The 12284-nt window shown below is 42.6% G+C and overlaps 1 protein-coding gene across 3 annotated transcripts in view; it reads right to left on the reverse strand.

The window, feature by feature from the left end:
- POLA1 (DNA polymerase alpha 1, catalytic subunit) overlaps positions 1 to 12284 on the reverse strand; it is an 801468-nt gene that overhangs the window by 609840 nt on the left and 179344 nt on the right. For all 3 annotated transcript variants that reach the window (XM_070750673.1, XM_070750672.1, XM_070750674.1), the window contains exons 24-25: positions 4365 to 4489; positions 91 to 240 (exon numbers count right to left, since the gene is read on the reverse strand). In XM_070750673.1, coding sequence (XP_070606774.1) covers positions 91 to 240; positions 4365 to 4489 — 275 coding nt within the window. The remainder of the gene's footprint in view (positions 1 to 90; positions 241 to 4364; positions 4490 to 12284) is intronic.

Below are 12284 nucleotides of genomic sequence, written 5' to 3' on the forward strand. Positions count from 1 at the left end.
CATTTAATGTTATATTAAACCAAATATTCCCAGTCTGCATTCAAAGCAAGCATTGAAATAAGTTGGAAAATAACATTATGAGGTTTATACCTGTAAGTAAAGATCAGGATGCAAGTCTGGTTGTTTCATCAGCTGTTTCACTTGATGCCTTCGCTCAACAAGCTTCTTAATCTCTTTAGGCAAGATTCCCATTTCTAAAGATGAATCAGGTAATTCAGGAATTTCTTCTTGTTCACCATCCTATGAAACAATATGCTTCGCGTATAAATATTAGCAAAATACTTTAAAACTCACAACTTTTCTTGAATAAAGAGCATTTATAACAATAAAAATCAAAGTTAATGTCAACAGTGCACTATACTGAAAGGGACAAGATAACGTTTTTTAAAAAGGAGTTGCAATTCATCTTTTTCAGAACTACCAATATGAAAAACTATTCCAAATGTCAAATTCCATCACAAGCACAAAATCCAGAAGCATTCCCCTTCCCCTTCCCCCCCCCCCAAAAAAAGATTAGATATATTGTTTTCTTTGGATGAAGCTATCAATTTAACTATCTCTCCTTTATTTTTATTGTGGAAAATAATATATATTTCTTCTTGTACTTATTCTTTATACAGTAGTACCTCATGATACGAACCCCTCGTCTTACGAACTTTTCGAGATACGAACCTGAGGTTCGGGATTTTTGTGCCTCTACTTACAAACTTTTTTCGCCTTACCAACCCGCCGCCACGAACGCCAAACCCGGAAGTTCGGCAAAAGTTCGGGTTCGGCGTTCGGGTTCAGCCAATAAGCGCCGCCGCCCGGCTGTCACCTTTTGAAACAGCTGGGGGTCTTCTTGACGTTCTCCTGAACGCCGAACCCGGAAGTTCCGCAAAAGTTCAGGTTCGGGAGGCCGCTGAGAAGCGCCGCCACCCGGCTGTCACCATTGCAGAAGAGCCGCGGAGCTGTCGGCCAGTCGGGAAGCTCAAACAGAGATGGGGAATCCCAATAGGGAATTGCATGGGCAGAGCTTTGACGTCACGGAGACGTCCTTTCTGACCGGCCAAAACGTGGACTCCAGGAAGGACGTCTTCATGACGTCAAAGCTTCACCCATGGAATTCCCTGTTGGGATTTCCCACCTCCATTTGAGCCTCCCGAACGGCTGACAGCTCCGCGGCTCTTCTGCAAAGGTGACCTGAACTTTTGCCGAACTTCCGGGTTCAGTGTTCAGGAGAACGCTGAGAAGCACCCGGCTGTTTCAAAAGGTGACAGCCCAGCGATGGCGCCCGGCAGAGCGCCATTTTTGTGATTTTTTTTTCCTTGCACGCATTAATCCATTTTACATTGTTTCCTATGGGAAACATTGTTTCGTCTTACGAACTTTTCGCCTTACGAACCTCCTGCTGGAACCAATTAAGTTCATAAAATTCACTATCCTCTTTCAGATTCTTTAACCTCAAAGGAAAAAATTACATTCATTTAAAACTCTAAACTTAAAAATCTTTAAAAATATTTGTAAAATCAATAAATTCTAATACATAAATTTTAACATACTTTCAAAAACACTTTCAATAATATTTTACAAGCTTTAGTAATTACTGAAGCATTATGTATAGAAAACTTTAAAACTTCCAGTTTGGGGCTTTCACAACTTCTGGAGGCAAGTTGTTCCACTGATCAACCATTCTGACTGTCAGGAAATTTCTCCTTAGTTCTAAATTATTTCTCTAAACAAGGTGCCCTCAGGTGCTTTGCAGAATCTTCTTTGTTGCAACCTCTGAGATACTAGAACACTGCAATCATGTCTTCCCTGGCCCTTCTTTTCATTAAACTAGTCATGTCCATGGTTTGATGGCTCAGCAATTGCCTGCTCTGTAGAAACTTCCTGGTGAATCAGTGGGGTAACACCTGGGGTCGTTGATGTAACTGAGGTATGCTGATTAGTTAATGGTTATTGATTAGGCATGATATCCTGGCGTGATATCATGTTGATTAGGCGTGATATCCAGGATATCACGCCTAATCAACAACCATTAACTAATCATACCTCAGTTACATCAATGACCCCAGGTGTTACCCGGAAGTTCGGCAAAAGTTCAGGTTCGGGAGGCCGCTGGGAAGACGCGCCGCTCGGCTGTCACCTTTTAAAACAGCCGGGGGGGGGGTTCCCAGCAGCCTCCCGAAACCGAACCCGGAAGTTCGGGTTTGGCGTTCGGCTTCGGGAGGCTGCTGGGAAGTCCCCCGGCTGTTTTAAAAGGTGACAGCCGGGCTGCGCAACTTCCCAGCAGCCTCCCGAACCCCGAACTTTTGCCGAACCTCCGGGTTCGGGAGGCTGCTGGGAAGCCCCGCAGCCCGGCTGTCACATTTTAAAACAGCCAGGGGGCTTCTCGGCAGCCTCCCGAACCCCGAACCCAGAAGTTTGGGTTTGGCATTCGGCGTTCGGGAGGCCGATGAGAAGCCCCCGGGCTGTTTTAAAAGGTGACAGCTGGGCGGCAGCATTTTTTTGCGGGGTTTTTTTTGTTGTTGCACGGATTATTTGACTTTACATTGTTTCCTTTGGGAAACAATGTTTCGTCTTACGAACCTTTCGTCTTATGAACCTCTCCCGGGAACCAATTAGGTTCGTAAGACGAGGTATGACTGTGAAAAAATTCCCTTCTTTTTAATTAAAAGAAATTAATAATAAAACAAAACCAAAATCTAATGCTATTATTACTATCTTCTCCTCTTTTCCCATCCCTGTCTCCTCCCCCCTTGTGTGTGTGTGCGTGTGCATGTGTGTGTGTATGTGTGTGAACTCTTGAACCATTTCCAATAACAGGTGAGCTATGGTTCAAGAGTTCACACACACACACACACACAAACGGCTGGGGGGTTTTTTCTCTGTTATTATTTGGGTGCTTTTTACCATATGCTTTAAATCAAGTCATTTCTCTCTCTTTCTCTCTCTCTCCCTCTCTTTTTCTCACTTTGTCTCTCCCTCTCTATCTCTCTCCCCCTCTTGCTCTCTCTCTCTCTCTTGTTTTCTTTCTCTCGCTCTCTATTGCTTTCTTTCTCTCTCACTCTTTCTTTCTATCTCTCTTGCTTTCTTTCTCTTCTCTCTTGCTATCTCTCTTCCTCCCCTTTATCTCTCTCTCTATTTCTCACTTACTTTCTCACTCCCTCTCTCTCCCTCTCTGTCTCTCTGTCAGCGAGGGGGCTGCGAGAGCGCTTTCTCCAAGCGCTTCGGGAATGGCTGCCCTGCCTCTACTGCAGCCCCCTTGCTGAAAGTCCGGGACGAAAGCGCTCTCAGCAAAGGGGCTGCGAGAGGGGCGGAGCGGGCATTCCCGAAGCATGCAGAGAAAACCCTCTTGCAGCCCCCTGGCTGGGAGCACGGATGAGAAGGAGGAGAAGAAGCCGCAGCCACCGCCACGGGAGAAGTTGCGCCCCAAGGCAGGAGGCGGCGGAGGAGGAGAGGGGGCGGATGTTTCGTTGACTGGACATGGGGTGGAGATGTACAGCTGGGTGTCATCAGCATACTGATGATACCTCACCCCATGCCCCTGGATGATCTCACCCAGCGGTTTCATGTAGATATTGAATAGCAGGGGGGAGAGGACCAACCTCTGAGGCACCCCACAAGGGAGTAACCTAGAAGACGACCTCTGACCCCCCACTAACACCGATTTCAAGCTTGTAAAATTTGTAGTTCAGGATGTTTTAGCACAGGACTATTATGTGCAAACTCAATCCACTGTTAATAAAATAGCCTTACCGAAATAAATTATGTTACTAATGATCAAAATATTTTCTATAAATATGCTCTTAAAGTATACATTTTCAGATTATTTTACAGCTGGTGATATGCATTAAGATTAACCCTTTGTGACCGACAGTGATTAAGATGTTTATTCACAAAAATTAGCTAATTTTAAAATTGAAAAAAATATAATGAATAGGATTATCCAGAGAGAAAATTATCACTTTACCATATCTTCAAAAAAAAAAAAAAAACCAACCAAGAAAGTGAAAGAAAAATAGGAGTGAAAAGAAAAATGAAAGGAAGATTTAATGAAGAAAAGAAAAGCAACTGTTTCTAAAGAACCTGGGAAATGCATAGGAAAAAAGTTAAAAAATAAACTTACATTACTGAAGAAAAACTGAAACAGGGTAAAGAAAAGTGAGCAATGTGCGGGAAATTGAAAGCAATGAAGAGAAATACAAGTGAAAATACAGGAGGAATATCAATATAGAATATAAATACATATATATATAATATAAAGATGAATATTAAATGCAAAAAAAGGTTAGTACCATACAAAATAATAAAGATCAATGCATTCTCAATCTCATATCATTTATTTTACCATCACTAATTAAAATATATTAAGCACACACCTCTGTCTTTTTGTGCACACTGAAAGACATTCTGTGAACTGTTGTAAAACAGATGTTAAACTCTTGGATAATTGAAGGGTATAAACTATTGAAGTCAAGAAGCAAAATGAACTTGTCATAGAAACCTGAAACGAGACAAATTTCTATTATAATCTGTAACTCTACAGAAATGTTCAATGATAAAATTTCTTACTATACCCTGCTCTGATCATTTTATTAAGATTCTTCAAAACATGGATGTTCAGTCTTTTGACTTGCCTGAACCGCATTGAGTGAAGAGGAATTTATTTATTTATTTGTTTGTTTGTTTGTTTGTTCATTCATTCATTCATTTGATTTTTATGCCGCTCTTCTCCTTAGACTCAGGGCGACTCAAACAAGATCTTGCAGATAACCCACACTCAGTAAAACATAGAAACATAGAAACATAGAAGTCTGACGGCAGAAAAAGACCCCATGGTCCATCTAGTCTGCCCTTATACTATTTTCTGTATTTTATCTTAGGATGGATATATGTTTATCCCAGGCATGTTTAAATTCAGTTACTGTGGATTTATCTACCACGTCTGCTGGAAGTTTGTTCCAAGGATCTACTACTCTTTCAGTAAAATAATATTTTCTCATGTTGCTTTTGATCTTTCCCCCAACTAACCTCAGATTGTGTCCCCTTGTTCTTGTGTTCACTTTCCTATTAAAAACACTTCCCTCCTGGACCTTATTTAACCCTTTAATATATTTAAATGTTTCGATCATGTCCCCCCTTTTCCTTCTGTCCTCCAGACTATACAGATTGAGTTCATTAAGTCTTTCCTGATACGTTTTATACTTAAGACCTTCCACCATTCTTGTACCCCGTCTTTGGACCCGTTCAATTTTGTCAATATCTTTTTGTAGGTGAGGTCTCCAGAACTGAACACAGTATTCCAAATGTGGTCTCACCAGCATTCTATATAGCGGGATCATAATCTCCCTCTTCCTGCTTGTTATACCTCTAGCTATGCAGCCAAGCATCCTACTTGCTTTCCCTACTGCCTGACTGCACTGTTCACCCATTTTGAGACTGTCAGAAATCACTACGCCTAAATCCTTTTCTTTTGAAGTATTTGCTAACACAGAACTGCCAATACAATAGTCAGATTGAGGATTCCTTTTCCCCAAGTGCATTATTTTACATTTGGAAACATTAAACTGCAGTTTCCATTGCTTTGACCATTTATCTAGTAAAGCTAAATCATTTACCATATTGCCGACGCCTCCAGGAATATCAACCCTATTGCACACTTTAGAGTCATCGGCAAATAGGCAAACCTTCCCTACCAGACCTTCCCCTATGTCACTCACAAACATATTAAAAAGAATAGGACCCAGAACAGACCCTTGTGGCACACCGCTTGTAACCTGACTCTGCTCAGAATACTCACCATTCACAACAACCCTCTGGTGTCTATGCTTCAGCCAGCTGCAAATCCATTGAACTATCCAGGGATTAAGTCCAATCTTCACTAATTTATCTATCAGCTCTTTATGTGGAACCGTATCAAAGGCTTTGCTGAAGTCCAGGTAGGCAATATCCACGGCACCACCTTCATCCAACACCTTTGTGACCTCGGAATACTAATATCAAATGATCTAAGTGCCAAAGCCCACTGCAACAACATCGCCAAAAAGGCTTCAAGTGTAGTCAACCTAATCCTACGCAGCTTCTGCTCTGGCAATTTCGCACTAATTACCAGAGCCTACAAAACTTTCGCTAGACCCAGCCTCGAATATAGCTCATCTGTTTGGAACCCATACCGCATCTCGGACATTAACACCATTGAAAATGTCCAAAAATACTTCACCAGAAGAGCCTTTAACTCGTCCACTCAAAACAGAATACATTATTGAAGCAGGGTGGCGCAGCAGGTAGAGTGCTGTACTACAGGCCACTGAAGCTGACTGTAGATTTGTAGGTCAGCGGTTCAAATCTCATCACCGGCTCAAGGTTGACTCAGCCTTCCATCCTTCCGAGGTGGGTAAAATGAGGACCCAGATTGTGGGGACAATATGCTGGCTCTGTTGAAAAGTGCTATTGCTAACATGTTGTAAGCCGCCCTGAGTCTAAGGAGAAGGGCGGCACAAAAATCAAATAAATAAATAATGAATCAAGACTTACAATCCTGGATCTTGATGTCGCGCTGGAAATTGCCAGCCCCCAACGACATTGAGAAACATCCAGTAGTTAGAGAGTTAATTCTGTCTAGTAAGATAGCTCCTCCTGTGTGATGTAACCTGTTTGCTCACATCCTGTCTCTTCTTGAAGAAGAAGGGCGGTCCTTAATTAGGAGACATCTTTCCTCCGTACATCCTTAGCCAGAGGATGTGCTTTTTATGTCTCTTCAGACTTTTATTGTTTTTATACTTTTCTAATAAAAACTAATTGTTCATTCGAACATGCTTAGTCTGTACTTCAATATCCATCTACTCTGGAAGCTCCCGGCTCACTCCTCACGGGCTGAGCGCCTTGTCTAAAGTAAGGGGGTCTCTCCATCCCGTCATGGTAGCGAGAGCACGGTTTTTATTGAAGTAATAGACCCCGCTTACACCCCGTAAGCTTCCTAGGAATTTTCCCGAATGCCAGCGAAAAAGAAACGTAATCCTCTCACGCAATCCTACGTGGATTCCCTCACGAGTGACCAGTTGGCCCAACTCAAGGAGACAATTCGTGTAACCGATTGTAAAAGGAATCCTACAATGTCTTTGCACGGTGAGAAGGAAGTTCTTCCAGCTGACGCCTGCATTCAACAAACCGTAAGTGAATCTTACTTCATTGATGATGTAGAAACCAGGGAACAGGATTGTAAAACTACCCAGGGTGAGCCCTCCGGCAGTCTTTCCATTAATCCTAGCGAAGATGAGGAGGAGGAAACTTTAACTCTCTTCCCCTCACAATCATCTGGCACGCATGTTAAAGCACAAGCCAAGACAAGACACCTAGATGATTTCAGCTCTCTCGCTTCTGCTAACATAAAGGGAACTTCCCTAAACTTGCAGACAATTGAGCAGCTCATTGAGAAGGATGAGAAGGAGATTCACGCTTTGGAATCAGTCTGTCTCCACTTTGATAACCTTCCTACAATGAAAAATATAGAGCAGCAAGAAATCTATTTCAGTTATTTAAAAAAGGCTGATAATGCCAGGACTGAATTACGATCTCTGAAGAAACTTCAGCTTAAACTTATTACAGAAAAGATGGAGGTTATGTCCCTGAGAGGTAGTTCACGTGCTCATTCTCCAAAGGGAGAGATAGAAGGAATCCATTCCTCCCACTCACCCCAAGATACGCATGTGCACATCGTAAATCCTCCCGTGGTCACACACTTCTTTCCGCCAAGCTCTAACATAGAACACATTCCTTTCCAAGAAGGGAGGGCTACCCAGCCCGAAGATAAAAAAATGGTCCCTTTGCAATTTAAAACTGCAAGCCGAGGAGGGGGGAGGCTTTCCCCCACTGCTACAAGTTACGCAGCAGCGGCCACTAGTGGATGGAATGCGCCACAGGCACAGTTAATTCCTGAAACAAATGCATTTGAAGTGAAGCCTAATGAATTTAGAGTTTCCCTCACAGCTAAGATGCAAAGGCAATCGGTCCCTCATGTTCCAGATTCTTCTGTTTCATCGCAGAGACCTCCAGTTTTTATTCCACAGATGCCTGTAAAACTTCCCCAGGTGGGACAGCCACAAGGTTTGCCAGGAGGAGTTGGGGCTCAACCCCAGCAACTCCAAGCGGTCCAGCTGACTGCATCAACATGGCATACCATCACCTCTCCTACACTGAAAGGTGAGTTTGTGCTGTTACCAAATCAACTGGATTTTAAAGTATGGCTTTGCAGGATAGGACTGATCTTTATACTCATGTCTATAGACTCTGATGTTTTGTTCAACCCATGTACTCCTGAATGGAAGAAGGTTGTTGACAGATTCAGCAGATATCCACTGCCTTTTAAATCTACTCAGAGACTCTGTAACATGCTAACTGAAGAAGCAGAGTTGCTGAACACTGGCCTTAGACCTATGTCAGCAGCATTTAAATCTAACTTGGCCAAGGGCGGTCAGCAGAAAACAAGTACTCCAAAGTACTCACGCCAGAAACCTTTTAAGAAGGATGACACTCGCAAATCTCCTGATGTGCAAAGTGTGAAGTCTGGCGAGACTGATCATCCACCTTATCCAACCCAGCCTAAAGGCGCACACAAGAAAGGATCCAGAGGAAAGAGTTCTGGAGCTGCAAAGTCAACTCCCAAAGACTCAAAAGATGACAAACCTACTTATGTTGGTACCATCCACCTCAGCATTGTTCCTGACAAGAGTCCACTCTACGACATTCGTGAGTTATGGACCCTAGACAGTGGAGCAGCGGCACACATCGCGTACCGGAAGGAATCCTTCAGTGAGCTACACCCGACAGATGTCAAGGAAGTGTTTGGAGTTGGTGATCTACGTTCCAAGGTGGAAGGAAAAGGAAAAGTCTTCGTCAAAGAACTGGACTCCCTTATCTCAAATGTTTTCTACGTTCCAACTGCCAAGAACAACATCCTTAGTGGATATTGCCTGAGAGAAGAATTGAAGGTTGTAATAAACTATGAACTTGTTGACACCAACATTATCAAGGATGGCAAACTTCTTGCTACTGCCATCCCCATCAAAGGTGTCTTTTATTTGCAACCCAAACCTGCCAGCAAAGGTAGTGTAAGTATAAGCGTTCCAAAGGGCGTATGCACAGGTCCAGAGAGAAACCCTGGTGCCACCGCTAGTTCAAAGGTTCCTAAAACCAATGAAATCCCTGAGGTTCCTAATGCTGTTAAAAATGTTAAACATATGTTAACAAACAAATCTTTTCATTCCAGGTGCATTCACAGATGGCATCGTCGCTTGGGGCATGCTTCTTACCCCGTCTTAGCAAAGATGTCTGAATATGTTGATGGTTTCACAATTGATGGGGCTTGCAAGGTTTACCTAGATTGTAAAATTTGTAATTCTGCAAAATCCCGGCACTCCCCGGTCCCAAAAATTGCTGTCCGGCTGTGTACACGCATCTTTGAATTGGTCCATACCGACGTTGTCGGTCCATTTCGGCCTACTGTTGGTAAACGTAAGTATTTCTTAACTGTAGTTGACAGTTACTCACGATTTGGCTATGTTTTTCTTTTAAAACAAAAATCAGAGGCGTTTGAGGCTTTTAAAGGCTTTGCTGCAGAGATACTCACCCAACACGACGTCTGGATCAAGCGGATTCAAAGTGATCGTGGAGGCGAATTTATGTCGCAACAGTTCCAAGGATGGATGGCCAGGAATGGAATCCGCCAGCAGACCTCATCACCCGGGACGCCGCAGCAGAATGGTGTGTGCGAACGCAGGAACGGGATTCTGCAGACAATGTTTCGTTGTCTCATTGAGGATGCAAACGTGGACTTTTCATACTGGGGCGAAGCATTAAGGTATGCTAATTACATTGTTAACAGAACATGGAGTAGCGTCATTCAAGACACTCCTTATTACTTGCTCCATGGCAAGAAACCTGACATTCAAAATATTTACATTTTTGGTTGTTATGCCACTGTTAACATTCCAGTTGAACAGAGAAGAAAAGGAGGTCCTGTGTCAGAAAGAATGAGATTCATCGGCTTTGATGAAGTCTCCAAGTACCACAAATTTGCTGACTCTCATCACAGAGTTTACATTTCTAATTCAGCCAAATTTGAGGAAGACACAAATTGGTCCAGTATACATAGTAATGATACTTCAGTTTATTTTCCTAAGGAAAGTGTGCAGAGTCCTGATGCCCAGGGAGCTGTGCCAGATATTCCTGATGTTCCAGATAATGAACAGCCTTCGACAGTTGCCGAGGAAACCTCTGGTGATGAACTTGAAGGCGGAGATGATGATGAAGGATGGACCAGCGTTCCAAGACGTTCCAAGAGAACTACCAAAGGAACTCCTCCAAAGAGATTTGCACAGCAAGTATCTGACTCTCCTTATCTTTTCATGTGTAACAATCTTACACTTCCACCTGATCATTTTCACCAGATCAAACTTTTGCCTGACTCTGAACAAGAAAAATGGCATGAGGCTATGGAACACGAACTGGACTGTTTAAAGAAACTTAATGTGTTCCAGAAGGTGGAGCCTCCTAACAAGAAGAAAGTCATTGGCACACGCTGGGTGTATAAAGTCAAACAAAAACCTAATGAGGAAAAGCTGTACAAAGCTAGACTCGTAGCTCAAGGATTTTCTCAAGTTTATCCGGAAGACTACACAGACACATACTCACCCACAGTCAGAAATGAAAGTGTCAAGATTGCCCTAATCACTGCTGTTGCTTTGGGTTTAGAGGTTTTTCAGTTCGATGTAGAGACTGCCTATTTGAACGCTGATCTGAATGAAGAGATCTACGTCAAGGGTGCTCCTGGATTCCAGAACCGAGAAGGAGAGGTTTGGTCTCTGAGCAAGTCTTTATACGGCCTCAAGCAGAGCGCCCTCTGCTGGTACAAATTATTATCCCAAAAGCTAAATTCAATGGGCTTTATTAAGTCCGAATCTGATGGATGCGTGTTCACAAAAGGGCAAGGTAAGACTTATGAAGTTGTTCTTGTTTATGTTGATGATATTGTTTATGTGGGTCTCAATGAAAGCACTAGTCAAACTTTTGCTAAGGGCCTTGAGAAACATTTCACCTTGAAAAGCCTAGGGCATATCAATGATTATCTACGTGTTCAGTTTGAGAAAACTGAGAAGGGGTTCTCTCTTTCACAAGAAAGTAAGGTTGACCAGCTTTTGCAAAATTGTAACATGTCTGATGCGCATACTTGTCGTTCTCCTATGCAAACTGACTTTTACAGGTTAACCCGAGAAGAGTATCCTGATTTTGAGAACAAAACATTGTACCGGTCAGTGATTGGATCGCTATTGTACATCAGCAGCTGGACGAGACCTGACATTTCACTGAGTGTGAATCTACTGTCCAGATACGTTGGAAAGGCTACCACGTTTCATTGGTCTTGCATAAAGAAGCTGCTCAAATACATGAAGCTCACGAAAGGCAAGAAGCTGTACCTTGAGCCAGATCATGTTGGGTACCCTGAAGTGATTTGTTATGCTGATGCTGACTGGGCAAGTGACACAGAAACACGAAAAAGTACTTCTGGTTATATCATGTTTTTAAATGGTTGTCCTTTCTTTTGGAAAGTTAGGCAGCAGAAGTTTATTTCTTGCTCTTCAACTGAATCTGAATATGCATGTGTTTCTGATTGCTGTAATGCATTAATGTCTCTTTTTCCTCTCATTGATAGTATTTGGAAAGGTCCTATGACACCAGTTGTTATTATGGAGGATAATATTTCAGTTGCATTCATTGCTGAAGCTGAATTTGTTGGAGCTCGTTCACGGCACATTCACATTCGGTATCAAAATATCCGAGAGAAGGTGAAAGATGGTTTCGTGAAATTTCAGTATGTGGCTACTACTGAGCAGATCGCTGACTTGCTGAATAAGCCATTGCCAGCTGATCAACATGAATACCTCACCAACAAATTGTGCCTTAAGTGAATTGATGTCTTGATGTCCTGATGTCCCTCTTGTCTCTGATGACTGACAAAGAAGGGGTGTCGCGCTGGAAATTGCCAGCCCCCAACGACATTGAGAAACATCCAGTAGTTAGAGAGTTAATTCTGTCTAGTAAGATAGCTCCTCCTGTGTGATGTAACCTGTTTGCTCACATCCTGTCTCTTCTTGAAGAAGAAGGGCGGTCCTTAATTAGGAGACATCTTTCCTCCGTACATCCTTAGCCAGAGGATGTGCTTTTTATGTCTCTTCAGACTTTTATTGTTTTTATACTTTTCTAATAAAAACTAATTGTTCATTCGAACATGCTTAGTCTGTACT

This window comes from Erythrolamprus reginae, chromosome 4, assembly GCF_031021105.1.
Source record: "Erythrolamprus reginae isolate rEryReg1 chromosome 4, rEryReg1.hap1, whole genome shotgun sequence".
Classification (NCBI taxonomy): Eukaryota; Metazoa; Chordata; class Lepidosauria; order Squamata; family Dipsadidae; genus Erythrolamprus; species Erythrolamprus reginae.